At 45.9% G+C, this 19,139-nt stretch overlaps 5 protein-coding genes across 5 annotated transcripts; 2 read left to right on the top strand and 3 right to left on the bottom strand.

Annotated features, from left to right (window-relative positions):
• Positions 1-6,659: 6,659 nt before the first annotated feature.
• C8R40DRAFT_1170361 (uncharacterized protein) lies at positions 6,660-7,544 on the bottom strand (the record flags this gene model as incomplete). The annotated part of the gene is made up of 1 exon (XM_046231525.1): positions 6,660-7,544. One exon carries the CDS (start codon positions 7,542-7,544, stop codon positions 6,660-6,662), a length of 885 nt encoding a protein of 294 aa, XP_046086842.1.
• A 305-nt stretch (positions 7,545-7,849) lies between these two features.
• C8R40DRAFT_1170360 (uncharacterized protein) lies at positions 7,850-8,467 on the bottom strand (the record flags this gene model as incomplete). Its single annotated transcript, XM_046231524.1, has 3 exons — positions 7,850-7,915; positions 7,996-8,250; positions 8,315-8,467. The coding sequence occupies 3 exons, from the start codon at positions 8,465-8,467 to the stop codon at positions 7,850-7,852; spliced, it is 474 nt and encodes a 157-aa protein (XP_046086841.1).
• A 1,293-nt stretch (positions 8,468-9,760) lies between these two features.
• Positions 9,761-11,324, top strand: C8R40DRAFT_1103308 (S-adenosyl-L-methionine-dependent methyltransferase). Its single transcript, XM_046228021.1, has 4 exons — positions 9,761-9,949; positions 10,025-10,269; positions 10,327-10,948; positions 11,014-11,324. The coding sequence occupies exons 1-3, from the start codon at positions 9,888-9,890 to the stop codon at positions 10,899-10,901; spliced, it is 882 nt and encodes a 293-aa protein (XP_046086840.1). The 5' UTR covers positions 9,761-9,887; the 3' UTR covers positions 10,902-10,948; positions 11,014-11,324.
• Positions 11,325-12,279: 955 nt separating this feature from the next.
• Positions 12,280-13,155, top strand: C8R40DRAFT_1069316 (uncharacterized protein; the record flags this gene model as incomplete). The annotated part of the gene is made up of 3 exons (XM_046226096.1): positions 12,280-12,351; positions 12,419-12,514; positions 12,589-13,155. The coding sequence occupies 3 exons, from the start codon at positions 12,280-12,282 to the stop codon at positions 13,153-13,155; spliced, it is 735 nt and encodes a 244-aa protein (XP_046086839.1).
• A 1,065-nt stretch (positions 13,156-14,220) lies between these two features.
• C8R40DRAFT_1044620 (uncharacterized protein) lies at positions 14,221-15,462 on the bottom strand (the record flags this gene model as incomplete). The annotated part of the gene is made up of 4 exons (XM_046224236.1): positions 14,221-14,745; positions 14,805-14,960; positions 15,034-15,221; positions 15,276-15,462. The coding sequence occupies 4 exons, from the start codon at positions 15,460-15,462 to the stop codon at positions 14,221-14,223; spliced, it is 1,056 nt and encodes a 351-aa protein (XP_046086838.1).
• Positions 15,463-19,139: the final 3,677 nt, after the last annotated feature.

Raw genomic sequence — 19,139 nt, 5'->3', positions numbered from 1 at the left:
AGTTCCCACTGTCAGGAACTGTACTCGTAAGTCTGAGAATTCGAGACCGTCTCCCAATATTTCGACCCCCATCGACTCCAATACCTCCCTTAGGACCATAGCTACATCCTCCGGGATACACTCCTGAATTTGAATGATGTCTTCCAGACGCAATGTCATTTCAGACAACGGTTGTACTGGGAAGTTGGTCCTGCTATGGTGTATTGCGTGGGTACGCTCCCAGTTGGGTGTATTCATAGCTGGGCTCTTCAGGAGACTGGAGAGTGAACTTCCTTGTCTCGGGGGAGGAAGGTTAAGGGACTGTACCGGGGGGGTTGGTAACCTCCAGGATGACGTCCGAGACTGTTCGGATACGGCAGGGGATACTCTCCTCTCTGGAAGTTTCTCCTGTTGTCGTACTGTGAGAGGGTCAGTACTCTCTCCTTGTATCCTTTCGATAGCAGCTACTTGGCCGCTGACTCTTCCACCCGCGTTCGAAGCTGACTCCATGTCTAGCTGCGGTACCAGTCCAGGGGGAGGTCCTCTCATTCCCCAGGTAGGGGAGTAGGCGAAACCTCCCATGGGGCTACTGGCAGGTTGGGCATAACCCATGGAAGTATACCTCCGTTGTGGTGGTCCCATCCCAAGTTCCACTGGAGGGGGCTCCTCAACCGCCGGTTGACGTCCCTCGGGGGTCCGGACATTGCTAGCGGTTTCATCCCAGAACAGTCGTTCGGGGATGGACATCAGGCGTTGACCAGCTGCCACTGTGATAACAGTGGAGCTAGCAGCCTGGTTCGACTTTTGAGCTTGTGTCGTGTTTCCACGAGATAAGGCGCTCTTTTGTTTCTTTGGTTCAATCTTGGAACTAGAAGGTCGTTCCGTTGACGTCGCCGACATTTTGTCACGACGAGTCCGTTTGGTGACGGGAGAGCTTGGTATAATGTAAGACCTGGGTCAAAATAGGTCTTAGGGTAGCTTTTGGTATATGGAGGTTTATGTTGTAGCGTGCTAAGAGCAGGCTGGAGCTCGAAGGGAGCTATGAGAACCATGACCGAGGACGGGAATGACCTAGTAGTGGCTGGAACGACGAGATGATGACCCTTGAGGGGGTTCCTAGGAGGTCCAGGGAGGTTAAGGAAGAGTGCGGGACCGTACAATATTGCGTAGTAGGAGTTGTACTCGCTAGAACGTCAATATAGGATCGAATAGGTCGTATATGTAACTGGATCTCGAGGGTATAAGCTCCCGAGAAGGGATATGCCAGGAAGGGTAGGTCCCTGGGGGCTGGGCTTGAGGATGGATGTCCTTGAGTGGGGGAGGTGGTAACAGAGAAGCGGTACATAGTTCAATGTGAGGGGTAGCTTCGACGTTACCTAGATCGAGGTCCCGAAGCTTACGAAGTAGCTAGGGAGCTCCGGGGGGTTTGGGGAAGGGTAGCTCACCAAAGCGTGTAGGCGTTGGGGAGCTTTAGTAATGTTCGAGGGAGCTCGGGGACTCACTCGGAAGGCTTAGACTTGAAGTAAAAGCGTATATTCGATTGTATAGACGATCAGAGAGACAATAGACAAGAGTAATGAGAAACAGAGGTAGTGAAACAGAGAGTAAAGAGAAATCTGTATGGTTAGCAGGTACAAAGGGACAGGGACTGGACCTATGCAAAAGGGTGTGTGTTCAAAATATACCAAGCTGGGGCTTCAGGACATTGCGGCGTTACTTAAATAGGTACGGGAAGTGAACAAGAGAACATCTGGAGGCATGAGGCAGCTAATGGGGGGAGGAAGGTAATTGAGATTGATACTTAAAGGGGTTATCGGTTAGGAGGGTTTTTGTACGCGTGTCGGGGTGAAGGACGTTTGGGTAGTTGCGTCAGGAATACTTGGGGAGGTGTCTGGTGGTCCTTGGGGAGGTGCAGAGGACATACAAGAGGTGGGTAGGACGTATGGCAACGTGTGGCGGGTACTGGGACTGGTCTGGTTGTAGCCAGGGCATGACAGTTTCCCATGTGTTCGCATGAATTCAAGGTTGGCTGAAAAGCTAGCATGCCTACTATTGACCCAACATGTCAAACAGCAAAGTGCAGGAAGAACCCATTTACGGCGAATGTGTTCTAGCCAGTAACATTTCAAATCATGCTGAAAATATTGCAGTGGAGGAAACAGCAACGACAAAAAATTCGGGGTGCTAAGTTCCATGGCACGTTGAATGCGACATCACATTGGCGCGGAGTTGCATGCATATAGATTGAGAGACACAAGATGTTCAGCAAACGGATGTATAAAATTGGTAGAAGAGTGAGAGTCATTGCTGTGGATCGTTATATGCGTCAAAGGAATACTGGAAAATGCGGGAAGAATACGGGGAAAGTGCGTGGGATGAATGTGTATGAACCATGACGAAAGTCGAGTAAGCTTGGGGCAAGTGCTTGCCAAAGATCCCAGGGCACCGTCAAATGTCTCAGCATCATCTGGTGGAACAAAACAGCCAATGTCAATGGAAACAAGCTTTAAAGCTAGGTGGGGTCTGCTCTGCAATGTCCAAAGCAAGGAAAACAACTGTTGCATCCAATAGATTACAACATCCGTGTACAAGAATTCAATGCCAGCTTCGTACCAGTCACGGCAAACAGTGATTAATCGTTTTGATGTCAGGACGTTGAGCGACCACACAGAATGAGTGCATCTGACTGGTACCATGATCATGCTTGGAGCCACTGTGTACTGAAATATGAGATGAAGGAGTTCCCAAGGTAGAGACTGAGCCTATTGTAGAAGGATTTTGCCCAAGATTCAGCAATTTGCAATAGTGACTATACACCGCTTTGCATTTTATATTCTCCCTCCCAAGCTCTTCAAACTCTTCCTGCAGAAGCTCATTATCATCTTGTAATTGTTCCACATCCCCCTCATAACTTTCCTCTTGCAATAAAGAGATCAATTTTTCATCTGACAGGAGAGCCATCACAGGAGATTGAGCATAGATAGAAGTACAGAATCAGTAGTCATTAAGCGCTTAACTGATGCTTAGATAGACAGTCCCAGTCAGTTTGATGTGTAGAGTCGCCCTGACTTTACTTGTGTCAGATTTCTATATACAGTAATTGATCTCTTGCGTGACAATGGATGTCAGCAGCTATTCGGCAAGATATTGAAGCGCCCCATAGCACCCATTTGGCCCTTCTTCAAATTGTGTCCCGACATCCCGCCCCATCCCACTCCCATCCTGCTCCATCCCACTCCCATCCTGCTCCATCCCACTCCTATCCTGCTCTCATCCCACTCCATGCGGTGACATGCCTAAATTTTGGCTAGATGTCTATGCGGTGAATTGTGACATTTTCACGTATAGATTCATATCGAGAGGACTGTAATTGAGACCCAGATTGACAGTCAAAGTCAATACTGAATCAGTCTAATAAGTTGAAGGGACCATATACCCATACTACCACAAGCTGGTTAGTTTACCCATCCCCGATACTACCTTCGGATAGCAGTCTACCTGTTTGTCAAGCAGGATTATACCAGACTCGGACTACATCCGAAGGATGACCATTCACATATGACATACCAAGGGTATTCTTATTGGACCTTACACTGGCAGAAGTTTGGAAGAACTTACTCAAGTGACCATGAGCCGAGGATTGACTCAAAATGACTTTCTAGAACTCAGGAATTATCAAATACTCCTTCTAGAACGAGATCATGCATTAATCTAAAAGACTGTGATTTAGTCTAATAGACCAATCAAGTTGCATGGTTGAGGAAAATGACTAGAAGAGCGATCGAAGTACTGCGAGGCTCCGAAGACATATCAAATGAATGTCAAAGAGTCCTGACGTAGAAAATATTGAAGAATGCAATTAAATGAATACTATGCGTAACTCCCTTGATAGAGTATAGGCACAATGGGTGTCTATTGAAAGAGAGAAGCAATTAGTTTAATCCAGATGAATCAGATTGATAGGATTAGAATCGAGGAGAGCTGATTTGCCTCCAGACCAGGTGACAAATGATCGAAGTAAGTGTTGAACAGCAGTGACAGCTGAACACCATTTGAGTCATTCTCTAAAAACAATTAAATTAAATGAATATCGAAGTACCTACCTATGTTTGGAGGTATACTTGAATCTTGGAACCATTATGGACCAAATAAGGACATGTGGATTCAAATTAAATGGTATCTGACTGGTTGTAGAAGTTCCCTTGCGGTTCCAAACGTTTATTGTATTAAATTAATTGTATTGTGCGACTCTATATTCTGTATGTATAAATAGCGATCCGATGTATCTGGAATACAAGTGATTTTGGGACGATGTTGCAGTGCTAATCCGTAAAAAGGAAAGACACACTCCCGCCAGACTGAAACCTCTTTGCTAGCAGCCATTTGGGCCCGGCACTTGTGAGTATAGGAACGTTGTGTTCTGCTCCTTGTGACTGCGAGAAGTATATCTAGTTGTTGGGTATTCTTCGAACTTAGGATCAGTTGTTGGTCTTAAGGGCAAATCACGCTGTGTGGTTGTGCCAGCACATAGTTCTAGCCCTCTGTAGGGGTCTGTGTGTTTCGGTTTTAATTTACTTTGATTCAAACCCCCAATTCTTGATATACCCATATCAATACAATCAAAGCACAAATCGTGCTGAATCTACCTTAATCAAAGGAATATACTGAATCCTTAGAACGATTCAAATTGATTGATCGAAGCTTCTTACTTAGCTCTCAAAGCTTTGCAGAACCTTTGCCAACGCTACCCCTTGCTATTAAATAAATTTGATAGCAGTGAACTTGCATATTGTGTATTAGATTGGTTGGTTGGAGTGCCCATTAGATTCCTTCCTTTCTCTTTCACACAAAAACGAGGCAAGCTCGTTAGCGGTGCACAATGTGCACACTGAAAACCTGTCATTTTAACACATTTTATTTTTAGTACTGTACCACCTATCTAAATACACCATAATGAAAACTGAACATTGTCAACATAAAGGAACTGAACACTACTGAACACCTCTGAGCAAGCTGGTAAGGTGATGATGGGTTGGGGGAACAGTGATGGGAATGAACCATCATCATAGCAAGCAGTCTGTCACATCTTGTCACAATTACCTCACATTTTTGTAAGTGATCAATTACTGTATATAGAAATCTGACACAAGTAAAGTCACGGTGACTCTACACATCAAACTGACTCTAAGTAACATGCATCCGCATGTGAGCCTCCTTCATCCGTTCCAAGTACGTCTCACATGTGGTGCTCGCTTTGAAATTCTAGTTTCGAGGGGTGTCGGTGCTGGCGCGCCTCCGTAAAATAATTATCAAGACACTGTAATGATTGCACAAGGATTGTATACTGAGCAACTAAGAATGTACAAGGTAATGGAAGATAGACAGTCGCGACTGAATTCAATGACGAGGGATTTACTATTGCTCACTGAGAAGTGGGTCATGATAGCAATAAACATGAATGTCATTAGAAAGGCTTGCATACCTTGACTTGAGATATGAAAAATATATTGAGCAGATATTGTAGAAACAAATTGAGCCATATACTTGTGTCAGTAGGAGCAGAAACCGTCATGCAGTGAATTAATTATGGAAGCAGGGTCCAAATCAGGAAATCATCAGGAAGTGGGTCACCCATTGGGAACAGACTCCAAAGGTCATCCAATATTCAATTAACCCCAATTCATGCTCAATATAGGTGCATTTAATGCTAGGACTATATATTATGTGTTTGTGTAGACAAGGAGTCGAAGAAAAATATAACCCCCCAAGTGCTTGTGTCAAAAGTTAACCCATCAAGTTTATGCTGAATATGGTCGGCAACCCACTCGAAGTCATTCTATGGAAGGGAAGCATAAAATCAGTATGAAAGATAAGTTTGAGAGATATTGCAACACACTTGAAGCGCTAAGATGACCAAGAAACCCAAACTTCGAAGCACAGAGAATAATACAGTTGGATAGCCCATTGAGGGATTTTCAGTGCGGCGGCCACGGTCCCAAGGTAGCAAAAATTTTTTCAAAATTTCCTGGTTAGACATAGGAGGTCTGAGTATTGTATCCATCGTTTGCTCGAAATTTGAGAAGATTCAAGAGCCTCGTTTGGGAGATATGGCGGCTGCTTTTTTGAGGTGCCCGAAAAATGATGAATGTTTTGCCGAGCCATTCTAGGTGACCATGAAAGGACAAAGAGATATCATAAGGAAAGGCAATATGCTTGTTAGGTGTTTCTGAAGCGATATGATGAATTTTGAATGTTGGAACAGGATAGCGGCTGAATGAAGTGTCGATCTCAGCTAGGAGGGGGGAGAGAAATAGGAAAATTATGTAATTCGGCTGACCTCTCCGAACAATTTATCCACTGTTTCTCATTCCACTCCTTGTTTACATTGGATTTGTGCTGAGCGCATTGTTCGATGCTACTTCACATGACATACATCAAAGTTACTGGCCAAGATATGGATTACAGCCTAGAACTACCAAATGACCCACATCCCAGTGTGACCCACTTCTAGGGGGCCAATAGTACATTGTACCACTGAACCTCAAGTGTGCAGATCAATCAAAAGTGTTGTCAAATGAGAAAAGTTGTAGATAACAAGTTCCTGCCAACAGATGGAGTTAAGGACACAAGTCTGTAGATTAGAACATGAGGCATATATGGATGAAAGCTTGTTCTGTCCTTCAGAAATATGATAGCGGTGATAAATGTGTTTCTAGGTGAACAAGATTTGGAAATGACACTTGGAGGTCATCGGGAGCTACATTCCCAATATTGAGAAAGCCGAGTCTCTTATGAGCTTGTGGATACCAATTTTGAAGTTCAATGCCCAGAACCACATGATGCCATTGGACACGATGGTCAAGTAGTACGTCGAGGAGTAGTACTATTTCTGAATAGTAAGAATAACTAAAATCCACGATGAGAAACTTGAGCAGCTCATCTCTTGAGCGAGATATATATTGTGGAGCAATTTTCATGAACTTGTTAATCTGGTCCTCAGCTTGTGAGTCCTCAGCAACGGGGCCAAGGTACAATGAGGACCAGAAAGTGGGTTGCGATAGCAAAATTTGATGCCAGTAAGAGCACACCCAGCTAAGCCTCATAGTTGGGCATGAAATCTGACAGTGCCACTGGTCATCGTGATCCCACGCCAGACTCAATGCATTTTCATCTCGACGGGAATTCCGAGAAGGAAAGATGTAGAAATTAAACACCTTCAATAAGATTTCTGGAGGAAGATTGCGGATGGGGGAGTATATGAGGGTTTGTGAGCAGCTAACCGCCTCTCCAGTCATATTTTCTCCTTCCGTGAGTGTTTCGAGGACACAACGCGCGCGCGCAAGGGCCTTTTCGACTGATTGGAGGATAAGGTAAGCATCCTGCGAGAATTCCTTCAGATCCGACGTCGAAGAAGGGATGAAGCCGGATCGGAGCTGATCTAATGCGTTTTTCCGCAAACCATCTACGAACTCTCCTTGTTTCTCAATCACATCGAGTGGAATCGAGCGAAGGTTTGTAGAAAGATTATCGAGAGACGCAGCAAGGGTTTGAATTTTATGGTTCATACTGGCAGTCTTGAGTCAATGAGGAGCACCAAATGATTGGATAAATACCTGGAGACTCAAAAAATCAATGGCCATGGAGATGATGCTCGTTTCGAAGCAAACAAGACACGTGCATCGCTGCAAGAAAAACATGTACACCGTTGGTACACACGGTTTAAGACACCGTTATCACGGTCCTTCATCTGGACCACTCAACGGTCGCAGAAGAGGTATCATATTTTAGTTGAGAAAAATGAGCAACCTGAAATAGCCTCAAATTCAACAAACAAAATTCAGCTACTGATAATGTCCCAACATCCCGAATCCTAAGCCGAAACAATATTCACAGTCACAGTGGCGACGTCAGTCGAGGGGAAGTATACCGGAACAGCCTGCAATTCAAAAAGAAGAAACGGAAACGTAGAACGAAAATCAACTCTTCCGCAAATCTGGAAGAAACGATAAAACGTACCGATTCACCCCAGTACGAATGCAAAACTCCCAATGTATAACTCCCACTTTCAGCCTCAGCAGGGACTGTGACAGTGAAATTCTGGAAAGCATAGCTTCCCGGGTCGTAGTTGACAGGGGAGCTGGGTCGTTGGGGGTCAAATGCACCAGTATAGAGGAGATATAACACGGATGTGTCGGGTGTAGGGCAGGAAGTTTCGGTACAGGGGCTCAGGCCAATACTGAGACTGGTTTCCTTGATGGGGGTCGCATAGGACTAAAAGTTGGATAGAATCAGTGAGAAGTAAGTGTGATGCTTCGATGACGATGATCAGGCTCACAGAATCTTGGACCATGACAGTAACCTCTGATCCAGCGGTGAGAGTCGTCCCCTCCGCGGGGATCCAGATGACTGGATTTCCGAGAGCTACACGGGTGTTGACGAGAGCACCAAGTGCCATTGAGTACGAGATGGAGCGGAGGATGTTCTTCATTGTGACTTTTAGTAGGGCTGGGGGTTCGGGGAATGTAAGCAGTGATTTAGAGAACTGATAAGAGACCTGGGAAAAGGTGAGACTTTTTATACGTGTTCCCTCGACTCGCTCTGCTCTTGCTTAACCATCTAACGCTTTCCCAATTCAATAGATACTGACATCTCCGTTCGAGACCATAGCGAAGGCCGAAAGAAAGGTGAACAGATTCGCGGCTACTAGATACCATTGCACACTGCGTAAGCACTTGGGTGTACCTGCAAGGCACGTACGGGCTGGTGGTTTAGTATGCAAACGGCGAGAAAAGCCCTCGCCCCTTCCCCTTCTATCATGCATTTACAGGCGACGTCGCAAATGACCTGACTCTAGCTTTGACAAGAGTCCAGGAATAATTGGAGGTATGACCGCGCTTGAAGGTCGGATATTCAAAAATACCGAACCAACTCGACAAAGAGGTGCGGTGACAACAGCCCGACAGTCCTTAAGGCTTCAAAGCTTCAACCATTCTGATTCCTCAGAAGGGTGAGTCGGTAGAGAAAACCTCAAGCAAAAGATAAAGCTCTGGAGGGTCATCGCGTAGCATTCAATATAATGCGGTTAAGGATCCTATCCAAGCGGGGTCTATGATCGGAGGCCGCTGCCTGGTGTGGTGATTCGTCGCTTCAGGAAGTGTACTTTTGCAAGCCACAATAGAAAAATCATTCACGCATAGCAATACGTAGTGTCGGATAGGATGATGAGGAGGTGTAAAGTGGTTTGTTCACGTGCGATTCAGCACACAGTCTAACCGCTCCTATTACGTCTCCTGTCCGGACGGTCGACGCCTGCGTGTCTTTTTCGAGTTTTTACAACCTCGACGCTGACGTTGAAGTTTGGCATGTATGCTGCGTAATGAAGGGCTGAGTAAAAAGCGAGGACCATTGCATTCCTCACAAGCAATATCGATTGATACAGTTCTCCTGGCCACACTTGCCTCTTTCTACCATTGTACCAAACGCAAATGCTTGTCGAATGCTCGGGAACAAACAAGAATCATTGATGTGTTCGTGCCAGGTATTCTCAGTCGAATTAGTCCAAGAAGGCCTCAGAAGAAAGGCGACAACACACAGAAGGAATCCAAGATACTCGCATCGCGACCAACGCGACAGGACGACATCAATTGACAACTTGGTGAAATTTTGAGGAAGAGCAAATCCATAGCGAGCGCTGGTTAACGGTTTGTGCGAAATCTTGAGCCACAGGAGAGCACGACATGTACCGCATATGGTACGGCCCGCCTCATTGTCAATTGTCACGGGCTCATCTGATCAGTTATAATTACCCTCGACCACTGGGATTCTCTGATTTTTCTTCCTAAGTCTCTAAACTATCACTGCTATCAAACTTGAACCCGAAACTTGAACCATTGATCGGAACTTAATCCATGGTCGTCCATTCCATCGCGCAACAGGGATTCGGAGAGGGTACTAACGAAGTTTATGACCGGTTCGTACAAGTCATCTTTAATATCATCTTCAAAGTCATTTAATCATGCGTTCTGATACCTGTATCCTTCTGCAGAGCCCGCCCATCATACCAGGCTGTTGTGCTATCTCACATCCGTCAAAGCATTCCTAACTCAGATCTTTCTTCTCCTCTCTTGAACATCGTTGAGATTGGTGCCGGAACAGGAATATTCACCCGGGCCCTTATTGCCCACCCTGATTGGTCTTCGTCTATCAAGGAGATCCGCGCAGTAGAGCCGAGTGCGGGGATGAGAGCCCAGTTTGAGAAGACCGTGATTGAACCGCAGAGTAATACCAACAGTTAGTCCAAAAATAGCTTCCTCTGAACAGGTCATGCTGATTGATCCAACCAATTAGTTAAGATATCTGTAAACGATGGATCCTTCACAGAAACTGGGATTGAAGATGGATGGGCGGATGTGGTGTTCATCGCCCAAGCTTACCATTGGGCCCACCCTGCTTATGACGCCGCCTCTATCGAATTCGCTCGAATCCTCAAACCATCCGGCGTCGTCGTTTACGTCTGGAACCTCGAAAGCCCAGACTCTCCTACTTCTACATGGATCCCCCTTCTTCGTACCCTCTATGAGAAATACGAAGGTGGCTCCCCACAGTTCCGGCTGGGGCTCTGGCGAGCAACGTTTGACCCGAATGTCTGCCCAGGCTACGCAAAGTTCTTTGAAAAGCCGTTGGAGGATACATTCGAATGGGTAATTCCAACGACGGTGGAGGGTGTTGTGGAGAGGGTCAGGAGTAAGAGCTATATTGCGGTGCTGGAGAGAGAGAAGAACGAGGAATATGTGAAGCTCATAGAGAATGTCAAACGATTATTGGGTAAGGAGGACGGCGTAGAGAAGAAGTGGATCGATAAGGAGCAGGGTGTATTTGAATATCCGTATAAAACCACGGTGGTTGTCGCAAGAAAGGAGTAGAGAGGAATGTCTGCAATTGTCCCGTACTATCGATCAAACGTTAACAAGTATCACTTTCCTTTCCTTCCGTCGAATAAGATCAATGCTGGATTTAATGCTGCCCTCCAAACAGGCTAAAATACCGCATTGAAATCCGTCATTGCATTTGCGATTCAAGGTTGTGAGCAACTGTGAGCAAGTTGGCGCGTACCCGAGCATAGTCTTTTGCTGAGGGGAGCTTGTACAATGCATCCGGAAAGGAGAAGGGCGAACGGAGGGTCTGAGCTAGTCTAAGCGATAACTGCGCACGAACCTAAACATATGTTACTATGTATTAGACTCGAACCCAGCAGCCGGAGTGACTCGCTGCGATTTGATGAAGATGGCAGTTTGAAAGTCGAGGTATCGAGACATAAACTAGAGTCTTCGAACGGACACGTGATGCGGTATTCCCTGCTTTCGCTGGTACCGCATCGACACGCGTACGTCGAAGCAGGTCGAAGCCTCGCAGTACCAGTCTCTAGTAGCACCTTTGTTCTTCTTTCCACACCCTCCCACCCTTTTGTCACTCACCCTCGCCCTCTCCCACCCTGAGTGCACGTTCCAACCGCACACCCACAGATCTCCAGTCAAGGTACGTAGTCGCAGTCCGAGCACAATGAGAGCGCACAGCGGCTGGTAGGCCCTCCCGCCCATCGCAGCTGATCGTGTATACCTTTCAGAGTTTCATTGTCTGCTGGGACCCGAAGACCTTCGGCCTTCCCCAACGTGCAAAGCCTTCAGTCAAACATACATAATCATTCAGATGTATTGAATGACATTGTATTGTTCCTATTCAATACTGATGATATCAAACGCATCGCCAGAGTTCAAAGAGGTTTTTCAGCCCGCTTATTCATCGGACAACGCCGAATCAGCGATTGGACGAGTCTAAGTATATCCTTCCGCTGATTTTGCGACAATCCTGTGCATGAATCGGCAGAGCTTGTGTTGGGCTGTGATTTTCTTCAGCATGCCGAACAGTGGGCCGAAGACGTTAATTTTGCCATTGAGTGTAAGGAGGTGCGGATATTTTAGTATACAGCGTTGGCAACTGTTGGCAACTGTTGGCAAGTGCCAAGGACGCCTGATGCGAAGGCGAGTGCACTTGGCAGCAAAGGGCCAAAGGCGACAATTTTTGATGGGCCCTGGTCCCAAATTAGCCGTGGCACGATAAAAAGGACGAATTTTTGACTCCCGGTTTCGATAAGTTGCTGGTCAACTACATTCTCACTGTCCAAGAGAAGACTCAGGAGCTAGTACCTTGCTGTCTACCACCTTCGACCCCTTCTTGTCGTCATATCGTCTTCATCCATACGGGAGCAAAAAATCGCTGTCACAAAATCCTAGGATTTACAATATGCGCGTCGTTCCTCCCTACTTTTTCTTTGCCCTCATCTCTGCCGCATATGCTGCCCCTGCTCCTGTAGCTGTGAGTATGAACTTAAACCCATGTTCGGGGTAGCGGACTTACTGATTGATATGTCTCTTTTACCTAGCCTGCTAGTAGCTTTCCCAACACTGAAGCTGAAGCTTATGCTTCCAACCTTCCCCCTGATCCTCGCACGCTCCCTGAATTACGAGCTTTTTCTGATGTGAGAGCCATTCAGAGATACTTGTTTCTTGCGATTGGACTACTCATGCCTTTCTTGTTTTTCTACTTGTCTAGGTCAATGACAGCATGAAAACTAACTTAGCCTATGGGAATGTACCCTCCGGAACACCTCCCCAAGTACGAGGTACAGCGATCACTCTTGAGCTTGAAGGACGACAACCTGGAAACGACAAGCCAAATATATTCGCAGCCAGCAATTCCTTGGTCAAGACTGTTCGAATTAAGTTCGTGGAACAGTACGATCATGCTGGATCTGGAGCGCCCCAGCGTTTCACAGAGGGCGCGCCAACCTGCGTCGATGAGTTGTTGAAAAGGATAATTGAAATTTGGAAACCAAATGTCCCATTCACTTTAACCTACATCAACAGTTTTTACGAGGTGCTCTCGGACGGATTTGCTGTGCCTCCTACTGAATTCGAGTTTTATGTGTCTGGAATAGGAGACTGCTTTCCGAAGGGAGCTGCTGTGGAAGGAGCCAGATCTCGGCGATCCTGTCATGCAGTCGTTGACTCAAAAAAGATAATTATCAATAGAGAGGATGTGAAGAAGGGAACGTCAATGATCTTCTCACAGGAGCTGCCGAAGAAGTTATGGCGGCCAGGGAATCCAATCGAGGAATAAAAAAAGGAATGTCAACATCTCTTTTGGATTGTGAATAGTATGCTCATTTCTTTATTTTACAGGCCGCGCGCAGTTGATTTCGTTCTGCCGACATGATCTTTGTCGGCGAGGTGCTAGTATAATCAATAAGAAAGGACGCATATGTTTACTTAGTAAAGTTGACTTGGTTGTACATACATTGTACAGTGTCCTTCACACTTCTCACATACTCCGAATTGCGTACTCCTACCACCCTTGTCCACGCGGGCCTTCACATTTAACTCAAGGTGAATACTAAATATCAGTGAGTGTTTATTGACATCTATGGTACACAGTAAGAACCAAGATCAGTCTAAGTTTAATCAGGGGAACTAACAATACACCATATTATATCGCTTGCAGCAGCTATCCGCATCACGGCTTCCCGCTTGCTTGAGAACAAAAACCCGGCTTATACAGCTTACCGTCTGGTTAGAAAAATGAATGCCCCCGATACATGTATGCTTACCCATCCTGGTGCATTCTTTTTTCCGATCGTACTTCGGAAATGAATACATATCTGGCTTTTTTTTCGTTGCAGGTTCTGATCTTCAGTAAGTAGAAGGGAACATTTACAACTGGACTCAGCACGCCATTTTCAGGAAGAGTTAACCGATCTATGGTCCCAATTATGGAAACAGTAGGGATTTGGGGTACTGGACAGGTCGGTTTTGTGTGTGTTTGCCAGGGGTACAAATACTTTGCTAATGCACATCTTGTGCAGTCCCTACTACATTTTCTACATACTCTTATGGCATAATCAAAGCAGGAGTAAAGTTGCCTGAGACTCAACGGGCCCGAGACCTCCCGGGACAGCGACCGATGCTACATCGCACAGTTTCCAGGATCGGCGTTATGTAGACATCAAGTTCCTTGCTCAATTTCAGATATGCGTAAGATGAAGAACGCGCAAGGCATTTGAGTCCTTACAAAGGTTTGCATTGTTCTTGAGCTCTATCTAATAATTCGAATCTGAGTAAGTACGTATGTAATTTGGGTAGGAATATGCTGAGTAAATGCTGAGTAACGTCACCTAAGCTCTAAATATTATTTTCCACTCTGCGTCTCGGCATGGAGGTGTGAGGCATTGAGGAGCGTGAAATTTGCATTGAGAGTTCCATCAAAACCTTTCTCTTTGATGAAGCTCTCCAGTGTATGTCCTGTAGGATGCACCCGCCTAATCCACTCCATGTCCCGAGTTACGATGTCGTTGCCCATAAGAGTATACACCCCACGATATGTGTCTCCTATAGTATACCCATCTGGCTCTCCGCTTACCATGGGTCTAGTGAAGCGACCGGGATAAGTAGCTAGGTATTCATCAATAGGTATGCGTTTGTGAATGGCAGGGATCCCTGTCACTCGGGTAAATGTTTTGACCATTTGTTCAGCAGTCGCCATCTCAGTCGCAATTTTAAGCTCTTGGCCAGAGGTTTCTAAGCGGTGATCAAAGGTGTACCGGGCCCACCAACCAATATCTTGGAGACTGATCAAAGGGATGTGACCATCTCCGGTGGGAAGTGCCCAGACCAAGACACCGTTCTCGCGCTTTGGCAGGGGACCCAGGAGTGGCTAGAAAGATATATACTCAAATTCATAACTGAAAGTCAATTGAACGGCGAAGAGCTTACGCCGAAAAGGTTTTCTAAATATGGGCCAGTGGAGATTATCGACCATGTTAACGAGTCTCCGTCCGGGCTTGACGGCTGCGATCGAAGAAATTCGCCGACGATACCTTTCGCATCGAAATGGAAAGCTAGTCGATACTTTGGATCAAAATTACCGAGCTGGAGGTAGAAAGAAAAGAACAGTCAGTCAACGTTGCTTCAACTTTGTACTCGAGGCTTTAATACCACGAACCTTACTAGCATAATCAAGCCCACTCCAGATGAAATGTTTTATGTGCGCACGACGTGCTTGTTCATACAACTTGATACCGGCGTAGATTTCGATTCGTTGACCGACGGTAAAAGAGTCTATGTTGACATAAACGCCATAGCATCCTTCGAATGCGGGGGTGATACTATCCAGGCTCTCGTCTATTCGGCCTAACAAGGATAGGGTGAATCATAAAGTGAAGTGCGCTTAAAAAGATGTGATACCTTTGAATAGTTCAACCCCCCAAGAGGAGAGGACTTGGGCTCGTTCACTGGTTGGGTCTCGGGTCAGTGCTCTAATTGACCATGGAGACGGGGTTCCATCAGCTTGCGGTGCTAATAATGAAGAAATCACTGTTCTTCCTTGGACACCAGTCGCACCAATGACGAGGATAAGCTTCTTGACTGACATCTCTAATGGATGTCCAAAATACCATCTTGAAGCAATATTTATACCCTTCGGCGACTGTTCAATGCAAATAATCCGATTAGTGTTGAAGCAAAACTTGTGGTATGGGACGGTACGAAACAGCACGCACCTCACAATGTCTCAAAATACTCATCTCCACTTCCATACATTCAAAGTACCGGTATCAGTACATAATTCCGAGTTCATCTGTTATTAGATGAGATGCTCAGAGTTACTTTGGTGGCCATGTCAATCATAAATCTTTGCGATGCTCACCTTGGTCCTTGCGGGGTACGTAAAAATTCCGCTTCAGTTCGAGAAACTGCCTTGACATTATTTTCTATTGTCACGGTCTTCATGAGTGGTAGGCTACAGCTTATTAACGCCAGGATAGCACGGGATAGGATGGGTTGGCATAGGAGAACTTCAATTCAAATGACATCGTCAGTGCTTGTTAATTGAGTGGCAATGTCATACGTGGTTTTGTCATAAGAAGTTGGGCTTCTCGAGAAACTGATTGGTTGGAGGATTCGGTCAGAAGCTAAGACGTTTGTACCCGAGGTAAGAATTGTGCATTTAAATCTATGGTGATTCGAGCAAGAATGATTGCAATAATGTAAACTGCAATTTTGAGCCGAGGACAAAACCAAGAATAACAGTGAATAAGTTATTCGAGTGAGCTTATATGTATACCTAGATATTATTCTTTGTATATGATAGTTAGTATCAGTATATGAGAAGGTTTTGCCTGGGGGCGAAGCCCCGCGCGGGTGGGCAACACGCCGCTAAACGGAGACTTCTGAGCCCGGAGTATCTGAACTGTGGTAGCTTACCCGTCAGACACTGAAATAAAGAAAGGGTGGGAGGGTGGGATTACGACGAAAGATGGGGTTGTGAGATGTAATGCGATGAGTGTCGTGAGTGAGAACGGACGAGCGCCTAATAACACTCATCGCCACTCCTTATCTTATCCTATGATAAGCCAACCTACGGTTGACTTATCTCGGAATAAGTTATTCGAGTGAGCTTATATGTATACCTAGATATTATTCTTTGTATATGATAGTTAGTATCAGTATATGAGAAGGTTTTGCCTGGGGGCGAAGCCCCGCGCTCCCACCCGTGAATGAGGAGAGTGCGAATCACCCAGACAGAGCCGAGGCTCCTTCCCAGCACACTCCGAATAACTATTGGAGTTGTACCCCGAATAGAGCTGAGGACTCTGATTATTAACTGCCAAAATTATGTGTATTTTCTGTGTGCAAAAGGAAGTATGAGAGTTTAAGTATCGTCCGAAACGTTGGTAATATCTAAACCAGCCATACAAGCAGTGATAAGCTCGTTACTAACTTTATTCTTCTTTCTATATTGCTCTATGTTGTCCGAAATAGCATCTATTTGAGTCCGTGAATAAGCCTTCGCCAGATGTGTTGGGATGATGTGTTCCATACGTCTCCAATATAGAAGAAAAGCCAGTGAGGTCCAACCTCCGATCATTGCAACCACCTCTGGCGAAACACCCGCGAGAAGGAGTTCGACGGCTCCTCCGATTCTGAAACTATGGCCCAAGACATGACGCATTGCCGCTCGTTCCCAGACGCCATAACAGAAAGTGAGAAATGTATGTTTAATCATATTTTGAGGGATTCCTTTGTCGTCGATATAGGCAAAGAGGGAGAAATCATCGGGTACTTTGTCGTTGACCTGCAAGTGCTTTGCAAAAGCATCATATGCACATACAACATCTCCGCGATATGTTACAACCACGTTCGTACCATCTTCGCGAGTGGACTTTGACCAAGGCAGCTGGATATGGAGTGAAGGATTACCCCCGTGATCGTTCCAATTAACGTTCTTCATGTTTCGTGACACGTGAAACTTAGGATCGAAAGCGTTGCGTGAAGGGATAGTGAGCTCTCCGAGTCGGCGGCATCCCCAGAAAGTGACCAAAGCCAAGGCCCATATAGCACAATGGAATGTGTTTGAAGTATCTAGGGCGCGGAATAGAGCTAATAAATGGGCGAGTGTAATAGGGTGTCGTATGGGTCGTTTGTGGGCTGTTCCTTCCTTCTTTGCTGCCTTCCGAGCCATCCTTATTTCTGGTGAATCGTTCGGCCATTGAGCACCTGAATACTCGAACCATGCACGCAAACCCGAAAGCCAGTTCTTGATACAACTGCCTGAAACCTTACCCATATGATGGCCGACAAAGCCTGCGATAAGCATGGGATGGGCGGGCATACGATCCTCTTCTGGAATTTCCCTAGCATCGCAATATTGATTGAAACGTAAGGGGCCCGCCGCGTATGAAGCTAATGTGTTCGGCGCCAGGGACTTCTGCATAGCGTTATGTGCATCATCGATAACTGATAGTGGGAGGGATTCAGATAAACGTTGTCGGTTTTCAACTGCCCAGGGAGACGTCCAGGTGTGTAGTCGTTTGGTAGCCAGAGAATGTTTTCGTAAGTCGGAAGGCCTGTATTCGCGTCCAGGGAGAGGGTGACGTGGGGTCGGTGTAGGATTTGGGTCGTTCTTTGGGGCCGTTGGACATGTAGAAGGGATATAGGGAGTAAGGAATGTTGGGATAATAGGTGCCGTAGGTTTGGGATTAGTATGGATATGTGGTAATATTGGAGCAGCGGGCACTCGCGGAAGAACCTTGCTCGCGCTAGAATCGGCTAGCGCAAATTCTGGTGGCAGCCTAATAAATTTGACAGGTTGTTCGTCAGAATGTTCATAACGAGATAATATATGGGCTTTCAATACCTAAACATAAACGAGAATATCATCTAGCTCCTGCGGGAGCATAAAAGCAAGTGGGAGTTTTTTATCCGCCGGACCCAATATTCCGCGAGATAAAGGGTCGGCTGGATTCTCCGCTGATTGAACGTATTCGAATTTTGGTTGTATGAACAAAGGACCAATAACACCACAGATACGTCGTACCGAAGTATTGATCCAGAAATTTGGGCTGCGTGCTTTGTTAAGTGCGCCGATTGCGCCCTTGTTGTCTGAATGAATAAGGATATAGGTGTCGTGGTAATGCATGGCTTCAAGATAGTATATGATAATTTCAATAGCAATTGTCTCTAACCAGCAGATATCGCGTCCTGGGAGCTTCCAATCTGTAGTAAGCCGGAAAGCTGCCCAAGTATGACCAACCATAACTCCAATACCCCAATCAGTGGATGCGTCAACGTATATGCCTAAATCTAGCAGCTGGCTCAACATTCGCAGTTCCCGATAATAAAAAGGATCTTTGAGACGTTCTTGCCACCACTTGATTTCTGTAAGGAGTGCAGGTGTTGGGAAACGTCCGGCGGAAGCTTCGCGTTCGCCCCGGTATGTAGCCATGAAGTTTGATATGGGAGGGAGATGTGAACGGCCGTCAGGATGTAAGAAAGCAAGATGACATAGGGTGCCGTGTAGGGATTCTAGTTCGGGTAACGGGGTTTTCCGGCCGGTGAACTTTTCAATAAAGATTACGAGTCGGTGTAGGTATTTGATTCGTTTAGGTTCTGGTAAACTAACCCGTCGGTTATCGATATCCCAACAAAATCCAATGAACGTGACAATAGAAACGAATAGTTTGTCGCCTTTGAGGGGGTGCCATGGAACACCGAGCGGTCTAATTATGTCTAGCATTTGTTCGCGGTCATATGGATATGTACCGTCTTTAA

Source organism: Lentinula edodes (genome assembly GCF_021015755.1).
Source record: "Lentinula edodes strain Le(Bin) 0899 ss11 chromosome Unknown C8R40scaffold_16, whole genome shotgun sequence".
NCBI lineage: Eukaryota > Fungi > Basidiomycota > Agaricomycetes > Agaricales > Omphalotaceae > Lentinula > Lentinula edodes.
Note: the sequence above shows the minus strand (reverse complement) of the source record. Positions and strands in the feature narration are given on the sequence as shown.